We start from the raw sequence: 23,088 nt of genomic DNA, 5'->3' as shown, positions 1-23,088 counted from the left end.
ACCTGGCTGTATTGCTACTGCTCTGCCTAATCTTCAGCCCCTTAGCTGGTCCCTGCCAGGCTGAGCTGCATGGTCCTGAGTTTCCTTGCAGCACACTTTCTCTTTCTTGTGCTGGTGAGAGCTTTTTTGTGGTTACAGGCACTCAGGCGAGACTGTGCAAACAAGGCAATGAGAGGAAAGAAGCTGTGGCTTCTCTCTGGGGAGGGTGTGCAGAGGCTAAGTGTGGGGCTTAAGCTGCAGGAACGTGCTTAGCCCTCACTTTTGTGGCTTCGTTTATTCCTTACGTGTGTATGGGGTCCATCAGCTGTCAATACCCCCTCATCCTCAAGCACTGGAGGAGACCTGAGCTCGCCCACCCAGCTCCCACCAAGGTAGAGGCTCTCATGCCACCACTGCTCTTACCTCAGCCTCTTGCCACTGCGCTGCTCATTGTCTGTTGCCGCGTTTGTGGAAATGGTAAATACTCGGTCGCCCGTGCTGCTGCAGGATGCCTAAATCAGCTTTATTCACAATCACAGTTATCCAATTTTTCACAATGAATTATTCTTCTTCTTAAACAGAACACAAAACATAAAGTAAAGCAATGAAATGCAAATGACACAAGAACACGGAGGAACGTGGGAACCTACACCAGTCAAACAAAACAAAAGGTTAGGATCGTTGTTACTGTTACTGCTTTTGCTGTTTTTTTTCTCCCTGGAGAGAGCCTTGCTCTCCTCCTCCCTGCTCACAGCCGGAGGCCAGCTGATGCCGGGAGCAGGACTTAACCCCAATTTTTGAGCTCGGATGCTGAGGGATGCTTTCAGCTTCTGCTAACTCCTAGAGTTTGGTCCACAGTAAAACAAACACAGTTATATATTAAAACACTCTGAATTCGTAAGGTGAAAAGGGAATTCACACCACTGCACTGATACCCATGGATGGAGCTTCTTGAAAACTAAAATGTACCCCTTGTCTTGCCCTGCGTGGAGGGGAACCAGTCCCACGGGCGTGGTGAAGGCTCGGGAGGCTGCTTATTGCACGTTTCCCCACATCCACTATTTCACCCACACCTTCCTACCCCTTGGGTTCCTTCTCTCTGAAATCTTTGCACTGGAGTTTGTATAACTACTGAAACCGGCTCCCTGTGTCTGCTGGTCATGGCTCTGTCGTCGGCCGAGCTGGAGGCTGGCAGACGCCTGTGGAGCAGCCATGCTCCTGGCATGGCTGCTGTGACCCCCCCCCAGGCTCCCAGTCCGGCCTCGTCCCACGCCTCAGTGAGGGCATCCAGACACAGGAGCCATGGCGCTCCGGGGCTTCTGAAAGCCGGCCCGGAGGGCAGGGCAGGGCTGCATTAGGGGTGTGCATGAGAGGTATGCAAAGAAATAACGTAAATCCCTGTAACCAGAGCATCAGTGTTCAAGTCAGTTACTGGAGGTGGCTGCAGACCCCCGTGGTAGGCTGCAGTGATGGCGGCGCCTTTAGAGAAAGGCTCTACAACGCGCTCTCCAGCCTGTAGCCTCTGTTTTCACGTCCTCGAGAGGACAGGGCGAGGACGTGTTTCCCAGGCGCTCCTGGGAGCAGCCTCTGCAAGCGCTCCTTCACCCACCGGCTGCCCAGCCGGACATGATGTCCCCTACAGCAAGCCACTGTGCCTGTTCAATGCTTTTATCTCTATGCCACGCTGTCCCCTCCGTGTTCTGTCAGCAGCCATGTGCTGGGGCGCAGGAGAAGGCTCGGCGGAGAGGTGTACCTCCATGGCCTTCCCCAGCCTGGCCTGATGGGCAACATGGCGGGGCGAACGCCACTGCTGCCGCAGGCCAGCCCGGTGCCCAGACACCGTCTCTGCCTCGCAGACGGCCCTGGCAGGCAGCAGGACGGGGCCGGAGGGGAGACAGGCAGCTCCTGCTGCTGCGGAGCAGCCCCGGGCCAGGCCAGTGGCCATGGTGGAGCAGCAGATGTCACGGCGACCGTGGGGGCCACCATTGCAGGCACCCGCCATGGGGACAGCAGGGTTCCCAAATGGGGCAGGAGGGAAGGGGATTTATTTAAACAAACCAAAGCAAACCAAACCCCTCAAGCTATTTTTTTTTTTTTTTTTCCTTTCCTCTCTTCCTAACACGTAAGGACAGCCATGTCCTGCCAGCGGGCTGGCTGTGAGGGGCTGCGTACCACCTGGCTGGTTTTGTCTTAAAGCACAGTGATAAAGTTACCAGTAAATGAAACCCGCAGACATGGGGGTTTTTACATTCTTCCCCTGTGGGGCTGGGGTTTTTGTTTCATTATTCCTTTCATTTTGTCCCTCACAAGCGCTGTCTGGGTGGTAGGGGGAGGGAAGGTGCATGGGGCAGAGATGCTGCCGAAGCCCTCGTGCCGCGTGGAGACCGTTCGGGACAAGCCACAGCAAGTCGGTGGTGGCAGGTTCTGCGAGCTGCTTGTCATGCAACACGATGGCGATAGGAGGTGGTTGGACACCGCTGGGAGGATGCAAGGCCAGTGCCAGTGCTGGCTGCCAAACCCACCACGAACGCCTCTGCCAGGGAACAGCGATGGAGGAGCGGGGAACAGCCCTCGTGGGGCTGCTCTTCTGCCTGCCGACATGGGGTGGGTTTTGCTTTACAAATCCTGGGTCCTTTTCTGCACTGGCCCCGGCCTTTGCACTGTGAATGCACTCGCTGCACCTCACTCGCTGCGTCACAGCTTGCCTGGCCCCGTCCTTTCTAAGGGGCTTCCTACGGGCAGGCTGGTTCTACATGGAAACACGCTGCTTGTTTCTCCTCTTCTGCTAAGCTGTCCTCTGCACGCGGGGTGTCTCCAGGAGAGGTGTAGCACTGAACCTTTCACTGCTCACTGTCCCTGCTAAACTCTGGAGACTCCCCTCTGCTGTGCATGGTGTAGAAAAGGGATGATTGCACCAGCTGGGGTTTTTTGAGATAAAGTTTAAAATCCACAAGGGAGGGTAGTCCATTGCAACTTCCCTGACACACTGGAGTTCAGTCCCAGGGCCTGCTTGGAGGGTAGAAGAGCATCTAAGCTTGTCTCATCTGTCGTCCATCGAAGAGGGGATCAGGGGGGTGGTGGCTGATGGTTTTTGAGTCTCCTGGATGATGAATAGAGACCAAGACCTGTGTTGTTTCACAGCCTCATCCCCACCTGCCCAGTCCCCACCACAGCATCTGCTGCTGCTCTAAGTGCTGCGGTACGTTTTGATGATATCTTTGATGGCCCGTCTGCAAATGGGGCAGCAAGCGTTGGCCATCTTCTTGAGCTTCAGCCCGCACGAATAGCAGAGACACATGTGTCCGCAGGAGTAAATGACCGTGTCTACCATGTTCTCGTAGCAGATGGTGCATTCATCTCCCCAGGGCCCCGAGACGGACGGGGAGATGGGCGACTCAGGCAAGCTGATGGGAGAGTTGGGCGCTGTGCCTGAAACACAAAGAGCAGGGTCACTCATGCTGCTTAAGCCTTTTAAAAGGCTTCTTGACATCCCAGGGTCATTTCCGCCCTGAAGCCAGCTACAGCGGGAGGAACCATGCCCTAGCAGAAATGGGTGCTCCAGGATCAGGGATCCTTCCCGTGACCTACTGTCCTGCTCACTGAGCGCTGGTTCATATGCCAAGGCTCAGGGCAGCAGAAAGGCAGCATCTTCTGGGATCTGCTGCTCACGTAGAGAGAACCAAGACGCAGCTGTTCCCACGCAGCAGGGACAAAGAGCAGTTTCACATTTTCAAACTGCTGTCTAAACATTAACAAAGGAGGAAAAATCAGGGACGATCAAGCCACCTGCCTTGAAAAGGGAGAGGCCAGGTGGCAGCAGCTCCCAGACAGAATCACAGAATCACAAAACGTTCAGGGTTGGAAGGGACCTCTGTGGGTCACCCAGTCCAACCCCCCCCTCGCCAAAGCAGGGTCACCTACAGCAGGCTGCGCAGGACCTTGTCCAGGCAGGTCTTGAATATCTCCAGAGAAGGAGACTCCACAACCTCCCTGGGCAGCCTGTTCCAGGGCTCCGTCACCCTCAGAGGGAAGAAGTTCTTCCTCGTGTTCAGACGGAACTTCCTGTGCTTCAGTTTGTGCCCGTTGACCCTTGTCCTGTCACTGGGCACCACTGAAAAGAGTCAGACAAGCAGTGTTTCATCTCTAGGGCAAATCCAGGGATGCGGGACCACAACGCCTGCCTAGAAATCACCCTGTGTGGCTCCTTCAGGACAGGGCTGGGGTGGTACCCGCATGGACAGCATCTACTTCATAGTGGGTACACTGCTTCAAGAGCTATGAGGGGCTGCAGTAATTGTGCTCGCAGCACACCTCTAATGAGGCGTTCCCAACGAAGCCAGATAGGTAGCAAGATAACGAGAACATTTCTATTTTTTTTCCCCCAAACCCATTAAAAATCTGAATGTTTGCTTTCACCAGTTATTAGCTTGACTCTGCTAGGTACCTCTTGGTTTGGACAACAATGACAAGGACTATGTCCCACCATCAGTGCCTTGGGATCATGCAGGTCCCTCGGGTTTTCAAAATGCTGCAGAACAGCCTATCCTTTTCTACTGCATGTACATTTATCTAAATCTCACTGGAATTCATTGGCATATTAGAAATACCAATACTGCCTTTTTCAGAAGAGGGTGCTGTAGGTGTGTGGAGAGGGACGGGGGCAGCAGGCATACCCGTAACTCCAGTCGAAGCTGGTGCGCAGCATGTCACTGCCACAGAGCTCACCAGAAGGAGCTATGCATCCCAGGGCCACGCACACAACAGAAACTCTGCCGCCTCCCTTGGGACCTTTCATGATGAAAAGGGTTGGAGAAATATTGCTGTCTAGGCATTTAAGCAGCTTCCACATAAAAGAAGACTGAAAATAGCCTTTGCAGAGGCTCTCCCTGCCTCCCCGAGGGAGCTGACGGGAGACTCCGCTGACCGCTGTGTTTTAGAGCCCTTCTGGGAGACAGGCCTGAGACCGTGACGTGCAGGAGCGGGCTGAGGGAGGCGAAGGAAAGGCAGAGGGGGATCCCACCACGCTTACCGCTGATGGAGCTGCAGAGGGGGCCAGAGCCACACGTAGACAATATGGGGTCAGAGACACCACTGCAGAGCACGGTGGGCGAACTGGGTGTGGATGTGGGCGAGCTCGGTGTGGACAGCCCCAGCCGCTCGGCTAGTATGGTGGAACCTGCACCACGACAAAAGGAAACCACGGTTACTTTTAAAAATTGGAGCTGATGAGGCGCTGGGGATATGTGGCAGGGGTGCAGCTCTCAGCACTTGTCAGGATTTGCATCTCATCCGAATGAAATCTAGGGAAGTGATAAAGGAAAAAAAAACACCCTCGTACACCTTTTTAAATACTAGCAGCTGGCCCTGAAGAGACATTGTGCTCCCACAGCTCCTGAAATTTGCTGGAGCGCCTTTAGTCATCATAACCGTTAGTTTCTGCCCTTAAATGTGTCCCTAGTCATTAAGTGCAGTTACTTTCCTTATGGTTTCATGCTCATATGCACCCTCAGCACTACATCCAGCGATGGGCTTGTAGCCAGGAGAGGACACAGCCTGCAGTAGGGTGGGCTGGACTCCAGCACAAGAACGCATCGCCTTGTCAAAGCACTCTACGCTAACCCAGTGCAAAACTGCATCATTCCAGGCTCCGACAAATTCACGCAAAGTCACTCAAGGGCTTCTGAGAGACAAACGCAAGGGCTTGGCAATCAGGAAAACTTCGCTCTGCTCACCACTCTGCCTCTTTTGTCGGGTGGCCTCTGCCAGAGGAGGGGGCTAAGTCACCAAAATGCCTTTGGCTCTAGGATGAACAAGGACACCTCTCCCCCCAATTCAGTAATGTTTTCTCCACTCCCTGCATGTCTGGATGTGACGGCTCAAGAGCGCAGAGCCCCTTCAAGTCCCTTTGAGGTGTCCCCAGCTCCATTACCTCCCGCTCTCACCGCCCACCATCACCTCTGTGTTAGTGTGGTCTGCCAGAAAAGCCAGCTCCGCCCCGCAGCCTGCTTGGCACCCTCCCTCCATCTCAGTCTCTTTCTTCTGCTCTTGTTATTCTAACAAGTGTCTGAAAGCCCCTTCCAGAAGGAGAAAAAAATGGGAATGTTTAAAACTCTAGCTGCTGAAAAGGTTTTGTCAGGGAATTCCATCATTAACGATGCAGCCTGGTCTTCAGCAAGACAGTGGTGAAACAGCAGCATACACATGCATGAACCAAGGTACGGTTTCTTGGTGGTAAGAAGTAGTTTGCCTATGGTTTTAAAGTTTCTAGTTCCCCAGCTGAGAATACAACCAGGGTAACTCCAAATCAGAACTCAAATGCTAAGACTTCTTCATGTTACCATATAAGGAGCCAAGAGACACAGAGGGTTTGGATCCGCAGTGTCCTCGATGAGTCGGAGGCTACTCTCCAGAGAAAAAGCAGCAGCAGGAGGCCAGGAAAAGCCTGTGCGCCAGAGAGGTCCTTCAGTTCTTATTTGCAGGGAGGCTACTGAGGCAAGGAGGGCCAAACCTGAGAAGCAGGGACTCCACATGCTAACTGTGGATTGGGCAAAAAAAGCAAAGGCACAGCAGCAGCCAGTGCCAGAGTCCCCTGCCCTTTTTAGCAGAACAAGACTGAGCAGTTTAAGTGTAGCACAGGGACTGAGGGGAGGTCATGTGTGGGTCAAAATCTGTTCTGAGGACTGCATATGGGAGAACGAGCAATTTGCTTCAGCCTCCAGTGCCTCAGTCTTACCCCTCTTCAAATGAGGAGTGCTTTGCTCACAGGCAAAATCTGAAGTTGAATTAGCCGCTGTAAAGGGCTTTGGGGCTTTCATACTTGAGATGCTGCAGAGAGGCACCTCCTTTATCAACAGATAGTAACTAGGCTGGAGTTTAGCTCAGTAAATATGCAAAGAGAATGATGCAGCCTCTAATGACAGCCACTAGCAATGGCCCTTCCTCTCCAATCTGACAGATGACTGTAGCAGAAAACTTGCCCTGTGGGTGACACACACTGTAAACAGGCCCAGCAGGGGCACAGATTTCAGCTCTTTCACTGCACGCAGAATAAATATGAACACTGAGCAGCTGAACAAGTTTTTTCAAGCCTTCTCTCGTCTCCCTGCAGCCTAAAGACATTTCTTCCATTTGGCTGACACACAGCACATTGCATTTCTAACACCAACCGGGTCATTCCATTAAATGCAAAATAAAGACTATTAGGACCATTCGTCTTCCTGGACTAATAGACGAATCTGCCCCAAGTGTCACAGAGTATGAACGGATGAAGCATGCTGGCAGCAGTGCAAGCAGCCTTTCCACACCGCTGGGAGAGCTCGCCAGTGCAGGAATCACAATCTTCTCTGGTTGTAGCTGTTCTGAGTCCCAAAATGGCCTCACCCAAGGCCCAAGGGCCAGCACACACCTTCCCAATTCTTTCTCCTAACACAAGACGCAGACTTTTCTCCAGCGTAACTATAGAGCTTTGTTTAAAACAATCTGAGTTCTCTACCAGACAAGACACATTTCTCCCTTGGTGACAGAATAATCAACATAAGACACGTTACTCAGGCTGTTAATATATTGCTGGATGGTGTGCAGATACCATGACAAGGAGCATGGAATGAGATCATGTGCAGGGTGGAATGAGTGTGGCCAGCTTGGCTTAACTAAAACCAGATACATGTGCTCAAGGCCAAACACGCTCATTGTGTGCATAGAGCTCCCACCAAGAACTAGCTTTCAAATCATGCTTTTTAAAAACCAAATAATTCTAAATAAATTAATTTAAACATTGATTTAAAACATTCTTCCTCTCACTGAAGTCCCCAGATAAATTGTCTCTGCTGTTAACTTGTCTCTTGCTTGATCTCAAACATGATGAACACACTGGAATCACCTTTAAATGGATTTTGAATGAATTCCATTTGCTGTTTTATCTTTGCAAAGTCCAATTATTAGCAAAATCCAGATTGATTCTTCCTCTGCAATTCTCTCATCACTCTGGGAGAGGTGCAAATAAATGAACCTGTATGTCCACCCACAAAAGGAAAGAGAGTATTATATTTTCAGTAGAAGAGAGCATGACCATGGAATGTACAGACATCATGCCAGGAAAGGCTGCTAGTATGCTGAAGGTTTGTAATTCAAAATGGTCTTGCCAAAGTGGAAATAGGATCAGAAATAAATGGGATGGTATTCAATAAGATCAAATGCAAAATGCAGCACTTAAGCAGAGATAATCAGCTGCCTAAATACTGGACAGGGAATTGGTCCATTCAATTAGAAATACAGCTGTCCTACAGAAAAAGGCCTGGGGATTGCTGGAGGTCACCAGATGATGGTAAATCAACAATGCCGTCCTGTTATGAAAAGGTTGCACCAATCCAGGGTCAAATGAGACTGGGTAAGGACTGAAGCAGGAGCCTGGAGGCACTGTGGTATCTCTGTCCCTGGAAATACTCAAAAACTCAACTGGTCGTGGTCTTGTGCTAACTTGGAAGTTAGCCATGCTTTGAGCGGGAGGTTGGATCAGATAATTCCCAGGGGTCCCTTCCAACCTAAAATATTGTATCATTCTGTGATTTTAAGATGGCAATATTTTTCACAAGCTGCTAAAAGGAGAAAGAAACAATCTGGTCTTCCTAAAAGTTCTGGATTAGACAAGAAATCATGAGTTCAGACTCCTAAGGCATTCAGGTTAGACAAAGCAATCAGACTTCCTAGAGAGACTATGGAAGCTCCATCATTAGAGCTTTTTAAGAACAGGAAGGTGAACTAGGTAGTCTCTTGGAATCCCATCCAGCATTTATGATTTTTATGAGAGAAGTTATCTGTATCCATAATTGCCCTTTCATAGAATGTCCCAACTGTGACCAAAATACAACAGCTGTGGTCCTCAGAGATGCTTTTGGCTCTGTGTGTCTATTGTGGGAAAAAGGGCGGTTTCCTAGAATGTTGCCATCCACTCTCGGGAGATATCTCCTGAGGCTGTCCCAACTTTTAAGCAGACATCTTTTTGCTTGTCTCTCTTAATGGCACCTGTCTGGGGAGAGCTGTGCTGCTGAGAGATTTACATTGCTAAGAAGGCCAGATACAAAGTCAATACTCCCTAAAAATGCAGAAAATTTTCAATTAACTCTCCCCCTTAATTCATATATAAAAATATTATTTCTACATTTCTTTCTCATACTGAAATGATTGTGCTGACCTGCGTATTTCTGCGTAGGCCCCAGAGAGAATTGGAAAACAACCACAATAACAAAACCAGGTGGGAAGAGCAATGTGCTGTCTGTATTCTCCTTCTGAGCATGCTTAGGGGCATTTGCAAGTAAATCCCCAGGACATCTCCATGGCCTAGAGCAGGGAGTAGCTGCCACGAATCTGTGCTGCAGCTATTCCCAATCCATTGCTAGCAAGCAGCATATTAATAATCCCAGATTCAGGCTACATCTGAGATGGAGAGAAAAGTAGAGGAATGCCATTGAGGATGTTGCCTCCTTATTACTGTTGACTTTGGATCACTGAAGGCTGGGAAACTACCAGTTTAAGGTGTTCAGAACACATTTCTTAATCTGGTATCTGATCTTGAGAGAGGTGATAGAGGGCCAGGGCCATTCCTGAGACTCAAATAATGATGACAGTCTGAATTCCATGAGATTATGAAAAACATCCATCAGACAGTGAAAGGTACCCAGTAACTTACTGGGATCTGACCAGGGCATTCCTCATACTGTCCCAGTGTGGGGAGGAGTGTTCATGTCCATAAGGAGACAAAAGTGAGTCTCAACCCATTTTACTAAATCTGTCTCCCTCTCTTAGCCCTTTCCCCCTTATAATTAAACTCAACATTATATGGTCCCATTGCACTTTTTCAGATCTTAACCCAAAAGGCGTGCAAGCACAATGTTTCCGTCAGAGCACTGGGACTGCGCTTGTGGAAGTCTTGCAGAAACCAGGCTGAAAATGTCTGCTGTTTTGAAGTGGAAATGCGTATCGCATAGTCTGGAGACTTTGCTTTTAAGCAAGAAATGAAACAAACGAGTGTTTGCTCGCTGCAAACAGGAATGAATATCATGACTTCTCCCCCAGGATGCTTTCTGGCAATACCAAACACTATCTCAGGTGGTTCACTCACCTCCTGCTATTTGCATTACCTGTCTAGGTTCTCAATGACTATTTCACAAGTATTATAAAAATAATGTATAACCACTCAGTCTGCACTCCAGAGTTACCCTCTTTTTTTCCCCTTTGAACCCATCCAACTTAAACTTTGTTTTTCCTTACTGACAGGATGCTGTCAGTAGATGACCACTACTATCCAACTCACAGCTCACATAGTTTGATCATCTTCACCTTTTTAATGGGCTTTCCTTACCCATATCTGTCTTAAGGACTATGCCAGGCACTTAACTAAACATTAGCAGGCATGGTGGTGTTGGGTTAACGGTTGGACTTGATGGTCTTACAGGTCTTTTCCAACCTTAATGAATCTATGATTCTGTGATTGTACCTCAAAGACAAAACATGGGAGCCTCCTGCTTAGTTTCTAAGGAAGATAAAGTCTTCTGCAACATACTGACTTGCCCATCTGCTGAGTATCGTGGGGAGCACGTTGATAGCCCCTTCTCTTTTTGTAACACATTTGCTGCATAAATAGGACAGCTAATAAAGATCAGTTAATTACCAATAGTAGTCACAGATTTTCAGTGTTGTTCCATCCATCTGCAGGTCCCAGAGCTTCCAGCATACAGTGGAAAAGATTAGAACAGCTGCTGAAATCTGGCTGCAGACTTCAACTGGCATATTTAAGGGTGCTTAAGAGAGCTGTGCATTTCTCATACATTTCAGTCCAGTAAGCACTGGGCACCTGACAGTCATAGTCATTTAGACGCCTTTCAAAACTCTCAACTTGATTTCCCTTTGTTAGGAGCCAGATTTTTAAGCCTGTCAGCTAAAATAATTCCCCTATCTCAAAAGCTGCTTAATATCCGTTCTCGCGTTTAACACTCTCAATGTATCAGGGCCATTGATTTTGTTATCTAAATAGGATCAAGGTTCTTTCAAAAATCTGGCTCAATTGTGGGTACTGAGCTCATGTGAACATCTGCCCATGGAGGTCTGTCCCATAACACGTGGGTTCCTGCAGTGTGAGTGAGCTGTGATGTTACTGAGACTGGATACTAGAGAAACTTAACGCTGTGAAGAGTCATATCTTTGCTTAATCTTATCTACTACAGATCTTTGGCTTTATAGTCACTACTGGTATGTGAACACAATTGACAAACAACCACGTGCAAGACTGGTAGGACTGGGATCTCAATTTTGGTCCTTACTATTATTTGACTGGAAAATCTCCTACATACATCTTTTTTCTTCTGCTCATGGATGTCGCTTGTGTAGAACTTTCGCACTTTATATTTGCCTCTATTAATTCTCCCATTTCAGAAAAAGGTAGAGAGATACTTTTAACTATTAGAGAATGCAAACTGGTGGAATTACACAGCTATTTCATGTATTACAAGAGCAAAAGCCCACACTGCAGACGCAGCGGGGAACTTGGAACAGTACACTAACCGTGTATTCTCTTGACCTTGCAATCCAGTGGCAAGACACAGTGTACTGAGATCTCCTGGGTACTTTTCTCTGTCTTCTCCCAGGAAGAAAGATGAAGTTTCTTTCTCTGGATGTTCCCTAGGCAGATGTCAGACTAACACCATTCCCTTCACACTGATACTAGAAACTTTGGTATTGCCTCAGTGGTACATCCACTAAAAGGTGGGTTTTATCAAGGCGAGCTTTATAAGAGCTAAATCCTTCCACATTTTATTTCAGTCACTGGTTTTCACTAATGCAGATGTTCCATCAGCTGTAGAAAGAGCTGCAAATACCAAACACGGTTTCAGCAAGACAGCCCTACCCACAGCATGTTCTCTGCTCCAAAGTGCAGCCACATACATTTCTGCACATTATCACACTTTCTTGCCTCCAGGAAAGGCTGCAGGAGAGATATTCTGTCCCCCAGGGCCACTGAGGTCTTGCCCAGCAGGGACTTTGAATCCATCATGCTAAAACAAAGGAACAAAGCACCTGTTACTGCCTGGGCACATAGTAGTTATAGATCAACAATAATGTTAGGGAAGGATGTAAGCGTATCCATCACTTCTGAACGCTATAAAATGCATGTATTCACACAGCCATTTGTTATGTTCCCACGGAGATGGGAACAATACTGCATTGACCAGAAACCAGAGCTTCCTTCCCCTTTGGCTCGATGTTTTTTGCCAACCATGCTCTCAGAGCCCAGCCTCTATGCTGCAACTCATCTCTGCCTCTCAGGTGACTGACATCAGTTGATGATCCATGGGCTATTTTGCATTCAACTGTTTCCTGGGGGATTTTAAGACTGTTCTGAACAGAACAATATTACATTTTGTTCTTTACAAGCCCATGAAAACATAAGGGATTTTGCATTATGCTACAGAAATGTCCGGAAATGGGTCAAAAACAGCCTGGCAGATTTTTGCATGCAAAACCATCAGGCCTTTGTTTCCAGATGGGTGTCAGACAACCACTGTTGAGGGAAGGAAAAGTTCGATCCAAACCACATGGAGCACAACAGTTCAGACATTCATGTGGATCACAAAAGGAGTGTACTTTACAGCTTCACTGGAGCATTGCTGCCTGCTGTGTGCAGAAAGGGCAGCAGGGCACCAGCACATCTATTAGGATCCTGCAGTCATATGGACACTCCAGTCAAGCAGGAGAAATATGAAAAGCTCCAGATGTCACAGAAGTTTTTGGTCCAGCAACTCTCACAGCCCAGACCCAGTGAGCTGTCTGAAAGCAAAAAGCATACAGCAAACTTACAAGGTATCTTTCCTGACCTGATATGTGAAGTTCAGCAGCTATTCAGCACTTCATCCTGCAAAATCCTGACGGCATGGACACCATGCAATGAACATCTAGCTGAACTGAAGTGAAAGAGCCTTTAATGAGGTTCCATCTCTCCACCTGAGAAACACTAGACCAACAAAGCACCCAGACAGATACTTAGATCAATAAGAGGTAAAAAAGCAGCCTGGATTGAGTAGCTGAATGGCATGAAAAATGAGAGTTGGAGCTTTCATCTTGTTTAACAAAAACAAACCAAAAAGCCCTCTAGAAGATCACAGATATTAATTATCCCGACAAAAAAATGCTTCTGTTTATAGTAGCACCTTTTTCAGCTCCATCTCAAAAAGGCCGTTTGGCTGAGAGTATCTGGGAGTCCAAAGCAAAAGTGGTTCTGTGAGCTAAAGGAAATTTGCTACCTAACCCAGCACATCCAAGCTCTGTGCTTCTCCAGAAGGGACATATATAAATAGGGTGGCAGATGCACACAGGAAACAAATACTTCACTTTTCTTGGCCAGCACTGCTCTGAATTTCCGTGGAACACTCTACTGGATGAAAAGGCATCTGACAAAGAAGAAGAAAGAGTTTAGTCTGCTATGTCACTCTCACAGTAGCCAGAATAACTAACTCACGCCAGTGTTAGTTCAATGAGCAGGCAGATTTTATCTGTCCTGACAGACAAGTTGCAATTCAAAGAGGCTGGTATATGATCCCATATCCTGTATATTCAGTGTAGGCAGGCAAAGGCGTTATGAGATAAGGGAGAGCTATACATCACTTACTATGAATGTCTCACTGCAGCCAGGGATAGTTTATTATCCTAGTGATAATAATCAATTCTGCTCTTGTGGAGGAGAGCGTGCAGAGGACAAGCCATTTGCAAGCCCCGTGGCTTTCACTTAGAGGAGGTCCGGTGGCTTCACCCAGCCTTACGCAGATGCTGGCTGATACCTCAGTACACAGGCTGATGCCCACTGACTTACCTGTGGCAAGTGGGGGTTAATTATGTGTCATGCATGATGAGATCTTTAGCTGGATGGTACAAACGTGCCACGAGGAGCACAAAAACTCTGACATTGTTGACACTGACCACAAGTGACAAGCATCTGGCTGCATCCAATTCTCTACGACTGCACAGTTTTCCAAAGCACTAGTTGTTAAACGACCTTTCCTCTCTAACACAACAGCCTCCCTTTGTGCTAATTCTTCTTTAAAGCAATGAATATAAAACAGGACGTGAATGGAGAGCCCTGTGAAGTGCTAGAACCAAGTCCAGAAGTTACAGACACTGTAACGCTGTCATGCAGCTCTTACAACTACACATCAGTAATGTGTGCTTCACTTGCAATGAAAGATAAAACCATGCATCATAGGAGGGTTTATGAAGAGGCATCAATTAATACAGGTGGATTTCTTTCCAAGAGGCACTGAATATTAATTCTCTTCCCTCTCCCCTGGTCTCTAACGGCACAAAATACCACACCCCCTGCAGTGTGTAGGAACTCCAGGCAGTTAAGTGCCACAAAACACAGGCCTGTTAGATCCCAATCAGCTTAATGAGTCCATTTTCTATACAAGTGGGAAATGTCTCCAAAATTAAAAAAAAACATGGACAATAAAACTCTGGAGCACTTCTAATTGAACGCTTGTTAAAGGAAGCAATTCATTATACGCATTTCTGTGCAGCAATGTTATGCATTTATCAGTTTCTCTTGTCCTGTATTTAACTCAGCAATTTCCACATCACTGAAATGAACCCAGGCAGAGAAGGATCAAGTTCCCAAATGGGTAAAATGTCTTGGCCTCATCTGAGATCAGAGATGAGGATGTGTGATTTACTACTGCAAAAAAACCAGCCAGCTTCTCTAAACAGGACAAGCTTATGAATTTAGAGCTGGAGAACCAAAATTCCAGATTGTCCCTGCCTGTGTGAGAGACTTTCCTACAAACTGTATCTGCAGGCAGTGTGTATAACAACTGTACACACCAATGGTCATTTAAATGTTTTGCCTGCTCACTGCAGTTAACCGTATGTATGTATCCAGAGTGGAGAACCTTTTTGACAGCGAGACAAGTGCTCTGCCATGGGATGCTGGAGTTCTGGGACAGTCAGAGAGCAACTGCCCAGCTCTTCCTTCCCTGCCTCCCCAGTTTTGAGCCCACTGACCAATTTCAAGAAAGTCTGAAAGAAGGTTGTAAACCTCAGCAACAATTGATTTCTAAATACCTTGCAATGGACAGCTAAGTAGGAGCCCCAACTCAATGCTCACGGCAGAGGAGGCAGGAGAGCTTAGCCCGCACATACTCTGCATTTATCCAACATGGATGTGAACACAGACTCACCCACACCAAATGCTGGCTCTTGGGTTGTTTTCTTCAGGCCTAATCCTGGCTCTTGGCCAGCATTAGGAGATATCCAGAGAGCTGCAATATTGGGCAGCTCTTCTGGTGGGGCTGGAGTTACTGAAGTGCATGGATAGAAAAGACACAAATAAGTTGGCAACTCAGCTTCGTTAGTATAACTGTTGATGGAACATTATTTCATTGCTCAAAAGAAAACATCAATATTACTGGAATGGATGAAATTCACAAGGGAAACCACACCAAAGAAAAAAACAAAATAAAGGAGATGAGGGAAGATCTTTTACATGCTAGTGATTCACTCTTAGACAAAAGAAAATGAGAGAATATCCCCAACCATTTGGATCCCCAAATATTAAATGTATAAACTTATTGCTGTGATAGTTCCTCCAGACATGAGTCATACATTTTAAAACCTTATGGGGTCAATCAATTTAAATGAATTACACCACCAAAACCAGACCAAAACCAGTGTATCCAGACTGGCTCATTTCAGCCTTTCAGAGCTGTCAATAAAACTGCGTATGAGCTGAAATGCTTACCAGCAAAAGCTGAAAGCAGTAAATCAGGTTTAATAGGCTGGTTTTGTTGACTATACAGGAATGATGTCTGAAAAAAACCAGCCCAAGCCTGAACTAATGGAATTCCTAAAGGATACACAAAGACTGTCTCATTTCTACATGCCTAATGATCTGGGTTTCTGTTTGGTTATCTTATGTACACAACCCACAGAATTTCTGAATTAGGATCAGCACTTTACATATAAAATATTTAGAAGGGCTTCCAATCCTCACAAAAAGATCTATTGCCTCCCTCAATAGCTGGTTCCTGTAGTTAATTACCCTCACTTATGTTTAATTTAAATTTGTGTCCCTTCATTTTTCAGCAGCTTGATATTTTTTATGTTATTATCTGCTACATTAAAGTGCCCTCCTCTTTCATTTCTCTTCCCTCCATGTGGTCAAGTTGCCTTTTAACCTTTTTTTCACAACAAATTGACATCCTACCACCTCCCACTACAGATGACTGCGGCCTCTCACCGTGCTACAGTGGTGCTTGGGTTTCGTTTATTTTCCCTTTCCTGGGGTGACAAAAAGAAAAATAGTGCTTCCAACCTCGTCTTTATTTTCTGCTTTTTTATTTCTCCCACAGCATATATATTACCAGTATATGATGCCAGATTGGCAAGGTGGAAACAGAAGTCAGAATTCTTTAGTCTCAAACCAACCCCACACTGCCGTCCTCTCATACAGAGTTCTGTAAGACCATCAACCTGGGCAGAGACGGTCTCCTCTGACATTTAGATTAGGCAATAAACATTGTATCCCCAACACTGTGGAGTAACTGCAATCAGCAAATGTCAGCTTTTGTGGTAAAGCCACAAGCGAGGAAAGACCTGAGCTTGGTCTCGCTCTAGGTCGGGACCAAATAACTAATCTCAAGGCATAAGTATCCATGTGTAGTATCCAGTGTAGTATCCAGTGATCAATACCCGGAGCCATCTTGCTCTCTGAGTCAAAAATAAACCTTCTCTAGGTTCAAGAGTGGCAATGCTGCTCTCCAGCTGCTCCATCCTCCAAAAGAAACAGAAAAGCTGGAGAGGAAGCCAAACCAGCAACTTTCATTTCATTTTATAGTTGGCTGTAGTGCTGATCTTCTCTTGACACTGCATAACATTGCTTTGATTAATCTAATAACGGTATGCCCCCAGAAGTAGAATGACATCTGCTATTTAAGATAGGTTCGGTGCAATTATGCCTCTTGCAGTATTTGTGTCTCATTTCTTTCAAGGATATGGAACTTCACTTTTTCCATTAAAGCTAGAAAAGATGACTATAAACATGTCTCCTCCTTTGATATAAAGCTCAAACTACAAAAGATAGATCGCACAAAATTACTTTTGTTTGCATTCTGAAGATGGAGCTTGTCATTAAAATGATGAACACTTTATATCCTTCCTACATTTTCTAATATTATAATGACAGATATTATGGCAAGCACCATAATCTGTTCCACTGCAGTGCAAACAGTGCACATCACCTCCCTAATAACACTGTAAAAGCTAGAGATGGGAGTTCATTATTTTCTTTGCCTTCTGTCGGAATATCGCTGATCCATATAATTACTGCAGTTGCAGAGATGTGCAGTGTTGGGACAGCGTCTGTGCTCTTCTCTGGGCAGCTGCACTGCACTGATACTGCACTGATACTGGGACTGTACTGCTCCCAGCACCATTATACTGGAAACATAAGTCTGAAAAGATCTATTTGTATTTTAATACCTGTTAAAGATTATAGGCAAGCTCCAATTTCATGGCTTTTAACTGGGAGATAGCAGCTTGATGCCCAAGCTGACATGGATAAAGCTGTACACTCAGCAGGGTCCTACCCTTTCCTTGAGAAAAGCAAGGTCAGCAAGTCCGGTTCTCTTCACTGACATCTCACTTCAGAACAATAGCCCATTTTCAGCTTCTCCTCCAGTGACTGAGGCCAGAAATGTCTGTTATGTGGTCACAAATACAAGCTGTGAGGAGTTTTCTAACTCAGCAGGTTTCATTTCATGGATCCAAACACAGGTTTAAAACATGCCCTGGGAGAATATCAGTTTGGCAAACTTGTGAGCAGGTAGGGAGGACATACATGGGGACTAGGAAATTATTTGCTTAGCCCTGGTTTGCCCAGGATGCAAAAGGCCTGCGTTCAAGTCCATGTTCTGTTGAATTCTGTAGGAGGACATAATTCTGTCCCTCTGGTGACACACATCTTCTCTGCCACGTTTCAGGACCTAATGCAAAAAGACTATTCGCTCTGTGCAAAAAACTGCCAGAATTAGTGATCTCATATGAAAGGAAGCACTGGACGATGACTTAGTTCTACCAGCAGCTCAATGACCGGGGGATGTTTTTCCTTCTAATGTATGCAGGAGCATTTAATTTCTTACTTTACTGGGATCTGTTTGACTTCACCTACCATTATCACAATGACATGTTGGTGGAGAGCAGAGCTACCCATAGATTACGTACAGTAAACACAACAAATGTAATCAGGCTGAATTATCAGGGATTGAGTCTTGGGCTCCTGGAAATAAACTGCAGTATTACATTTGTCATCTATGAGCCTTTAACAGCCACAAAACACTCACAGCACAGGCCTATGGTCAACTTTAAGCAAATTATATAGGGCACTTCAGACTGTGATTAAGGTGAACTGATCCCTGCAGAGAGAGGTGTGCTTTCACCACAATTGATCTCCAAAGACTGTCTATAAATCCTACAAAAGGGGGTGTTTGTTGGCTTTTGGTTATGTGGTTTTTTTTTCCTGTTTGGCAAGAGGGGCGTTTTAATAGAATCATAGAATCATTTAAGTTGGGAAAGATCTTTAACATTATCAAGTCCAACTGTTAATCTAACACTGCCAAGTCCATCACTAAACCATGTCCCTAAGCAACACATCTAAGTAACTCCAGGGATGATGACTCAATCACTTCCCTGGACAGCCTGTTCCAATGCTATCTAAACCTCTCCTCTCATCCTGTTGATTGTTACTTGGGAGAAGAGACCAACCCCCACCTCACTACAACCTCCTATCAGGTACCTGTACAGAGAGATAAAGTCCCCCATCAGCCTCCTCTTCTCCAGGCTAAACAACCACAGCTCCCTCAGCCGCTCCTCATAAGACTTGTGCTCTAGACCCTTCACCAGCACAAGCTCCAGCAACTCAATGTCCTTGTAGTGAGGGGCCCAAAACCGAACACTGTACTCCAGGTGCGGCCTCACCAGTGCCGAGTACAGGGACACGACCACTGCTCTACTCCTGCTGGCCACCCTATTCCTGATACAAGCCAGGATGCCATTGGCCTTCTTGGCCACCTAGGCACACTGCTGGCTCATGTTCAGCCAGCTGTTGACCAGCACCCCCAGGTCCTTTTCCGCCGGGCAGCTTTCCAGCTACTCCTCCCAAGCCCACAGCGTTGCATGGGGTTGTTGTGACCCAAGTGCAGGACCCGCCACTGGGCCTTGTTGAACTTCATACAGTTGGCCTCGGCCCATTGATCCAGTCTGTCCAGATCCCTCTGCAGAGCCTTCCTACCCTCAGGCAGATCAGCACTCCCACCCAACTCGGTGTCATCTGCAAATTTACGGAGGGCGCACTTGATCCCCTCATCCAGATCACTGATAAAGATATTAAAGAGATCTGGCCCCAACACTGAGCCCTGGGAAACACCACTTGTGACCGGCCGTCAGCTGGATTTAACTCCATTCACCACCACTCTTTGGGCCTGGCCATCCAGGCAGTTTTTTACCTGGTGAGCATTTGAAGCAAAAAGGAATATAAGTATATTTAAAGTTATATGAATATAACAGTATAAGTAGGAAACAAGCATTTTAAAATCATCTCCAGTTAGAGGTGTACCAGGAATTACATCATGTTCTCAGAATCCATCATTTACTTTCTGACACTGACACCAGCAGAACCATGGTATGGTCCAAATTCATGGCCAAACACACTCCGCTTGTGTCTAATACACACACACACAAAAAAGAAAAATCAATTTCATCCTGAGCAAATGCTATTTCCATACTTTTTCCTCCACATCTTCAAAACATGACTTTCAGCTTTTAAATGAAGTACTTCAGTTAACAGAGCTTAAAAATAGAGCAAAAATATCAAGAGAAAAAGGTCAGCTCTTCAGAGTTCCATCAACCTGTATGAGCTACACTGCCTTAAATACGGCTGGACGACAAGGAAGCCCCTCTCCTGTGGAGCTGGTCAGTCCTATGCTCTGTGCACCACTGAGATCATGAGGCACAAGGCTTCCTCTCTGCCTGCCAGCCTGCCTCTCGCGTACGAGCCTGGGGAAAGCAAGGGGACCTCTCTTTTAGGGAGGCAGTCATGCCAAATAGCATGCACAGAAAAGGGAATCACATCTCATTTTTCCTGCTAGCTATGCCCTACATTAGCTCAGCCCAAAGCACCTCTCCTCCCCTTTCCTTGCTTCTCCTAGGTCAGTGGTGACTCATTTGTACTTTAATGGAGGTCTCCGAGGCTTAATTCATTACCTGAAAAGAGCTTTGAGACCATCAAATGAAGGATGCTAGAGAAGTGCAAAGAGGTAAGTCTTGTAACTCATATCCATACAATATCAATACTCTACATACGTGACTTTGAGGGTTTTTCCTCCTGTTATAAAAAGAAAATTTGCACCTGATCCTAAAGCAAGGAGGGAATCATTCATTCCCTCCACCCTTCCCCTGTGATGTATCTCCCCCTTGCTGTCTTGTGCATGAGGTTTGGAAAAAAGGCATTTGACATACCCAACAATCGAATTTGCGTGACCGCGCCATGTAAAACGAAGAACATCCAGAGGGGCTGGGAACAGTCCACGCAGACCTGCATGCCTGTGCCAGCACCATTGTGACTCAAGTGCAGCTCGCCATCTGAATTCACCATAAATCCCAGGATGTCTCCACTTTGGAGGGGCACCACGACTCGGCAGATGGCCCAGAACTCCTTTCGGTCAACCAAGGACTCAGGGTTATAGGGGAGGTCACTGGGGCGCAAGGTGCTGGGGTCACAGGACGTCACCCCGTAGGACAGCGTGCCTGTGCGCACGGCGTTGGACTTGTTGATTTTGACAAAAATGGTTTCATTGATCCGAAGGGGTCTGCTGGTGAATACCAAAGTCCTCTCCTCCCGGGCATGCTCCAGACGGGCCACGGTTTGGTCGTCGAGGATTTTGATGTGGGGTCCCCGAAGGTGGTGGAAGCGGAGGTCGCTCTCCAGCTGGGAGGGGAGAAGGTGGGAGTGCTGGGAGTTGAGGGAATTCTGTGGGATGGGACACGTGGTGGCCATCATGTGGAAGGTCTCTTCCTGCAGGTTGAGGTCACACAGGCTGACCGAGAGGCGAGTGTCCTCTGTCTCTCGCCGCAGCGAGGGCCGGCGGATGGCGGTGAAGGAGCGGGGCCGCAGGCAGTCGGGAGGAATGATTTCACTGTCTGTGGGGAGAGACAAAACACAAAAGGGGTCACTTCAAAGAAAATGAAAACGTCCAGGAGTTTGCAAATCACAGTTGGTTTGATTGATATGTTTAAAAGGGAAAATCAGAGACCTGCTGCCATTAATAAATTTTTCCCTTTAAAATATGAAAGCAAAGTATCATAAAATGCATTTGCAATTAATCACTGTTCTTGTGCTCTCCCCACCAGCATCACCATTTTCAGCTTCTGAGCAGGCAGACTCAAAATCAATAGAAAGAATTGACCAGGCAACGATCTCCTTGGAGAGGGGAAGCAGAGGGTAAATATCTGAAATACACCCTGCACACACCAATCAATATCTATGCAGGCTCCGAGTGTCCATGCCCTCTTTATTGCCTACAGTAATTCTCATAGATCTGGGAAATAAATATCTAGCTACACATTTTTTTATCTTAAAACAAATGCTATGTTCAGTTCTAATTTATTTATCATCATACGAAATTTAATTAGTATTCCTGAATACAATTAGTCATTAGTGTTCTGGTGCTCACTGCAAACAAGTACAGATATGGATTTCACAGTGCAGACCTTGGGAGTATGCAGTTTTCTATAAATAACATGCAATCATTTACTATCTCCAAGTCAAATAATTAAAAATCAAATCCACAGATACGTGACAAAGGAAGATGATGCTTATACATTCAAACCCACCAGTGGAAACAGAATTACACCTTATCCTCTTTGTTAGTCTTGCCTGCTATTTCAAGAGCTAATCATCAATTTATTTGATTATTTTTCTAAGGAACATAATCTCCTTCCTTTAATGCCTAAATTACTTTTATTCAACATATCCTTAGCTATGCTGTTGCCATAGAAATTTTAAAGAGCAATATACTGAGAAAAAAACATTTTTTAAACAGATCATAAAAGTAAGCTGAGATAATGCAATGATTTAGACTTCTGCTTGACTTTCTGAACACTGAGGAGCCCACAGCATCGAGAGACTATTCTCTGTGAGAAAATTGAGCATGTGGGTAGTTCTCTGCAAATGCTGAAATAAGTTGTGACCCATATTGGCTGTTCCTCTGCGGGAGCTATGCCTGAAGGCTGTTGTGGCTTCAAGCATGTGTCCAAATGACATGAGGTGGGACCACCCTATACAACACAATCCCTCGCAGGTGGCACAAAACAACACTGCCAGACCCCAGCCTGGGACCTGCCATGAACACAGCACAAGGCAGAACGACAAGAGGCAGAGGAGCAGAGACTCGTTCCTAACCCACCTGCTAGGCCCTTGCAGTGGGCACCTCTTCCAGCCACGTGTTCTTGGGATTTTCTTTTACAACAACAGAAGAGCAAGAACTCAGGTTATGGGAGGATTTTCCCAACAGGACGCGCCCTCTCCCAGCACACCAGAGTAGTGGCTCTGTACCGGTGTGCCGAGGAAAAATGCCAGCTACTGAATAACCAACATCTCTTGGAACATCTCATGTCTGACTAACAGCCTCTCCTGCCCTCCTGTTCTGGGAGCCCTGACAAGAGCACACCCACACACAATTTGGCTTCAGTAGAGCTCTTTGCTTTGCTTAAACTGGATTATTCCAGGCTTCTCTTTAAATAAACTGCTATTACAAGGGAAGCACAGCCTCAAAATAAAAATGGGCTTTGTTTCTCATATTTGATTTTCCCCGTACTGATATTTCAGCTTCTCTTCCCAGAAGTTAATTAAAGAAAAGGAGGAATAAATAAAATCAGAAATTACCCCAAGTAATTTAGAAGTGGGTTGCATTAATGATTTGTAATATATGGGCCAGCATTTGCATTGCAAGCGCTACTGCTGGATAGAATTAGACTTATTTTACCCTCCTTTGGCTGGAAACCCACATAGGAGAACAA

The 23,088-nt window shown here is 46.4% G+C and overlaps 1 protein-coding gene across 4 annotated transcripts in view; it reads right to left on the bottom strand.

Annotated features, from left to right (window-relative positions):
* NEURL1 (neuralized E3 ubiquitin protein ligase 1) overlaps positions 1 to 23,088 on the bottom strand; it is a 168,207-nt gene that overhangs the window by 6,684 nt on the left and 138,435 nt on the right. For all 4 annotated transcript variants that reach the window (XM_075423675.1, XM_075423674.1, XM_075423677.1 and 1 more), the window contains exons 4-6: positions 20,530 to 21,210; positions 5,009 to 5,155; positions 403 to 3,408 (exon numbers count right to left, since the gene is read on the bottom strand). In XM_075423675.1, the coding sequence (XP_075279790.1) occupies positions 3,167 to 3,408; positions 5,009 to 5,155; positions 20,530 to 21,210 (1,070 nt within the window). In that variant the 3' untranslated portion in view covers positions 403 to 3,166. The remainder of the gene's footprint in view (positions 1 to 402; positions 3,409 to 5,008; positions 5,156 to 20,529; positions 21,211 to 23,088) is intronic.

Source organism: Opisthocomus hoazin, chromosome 6 (genome assembly GCF_030867145.1).
Source record: "Opisthocomus hoazin isolate bOpiHoa1 chromosome 6, bOpiHoa1.hap1, whole genome shotgun sequence".
Classification (NCBI taxonomy): Eukaryota; Metazoa; Chordata; class Aves; order Opisthocomiformes; family Opisthocomidae; genus Opisthocomus; species Opisthocomus hoazin.
Note: the sequence above shows the minus strand (reverse complement) of the source record. Positions and strands in the feature narration are given on the sequence as shown.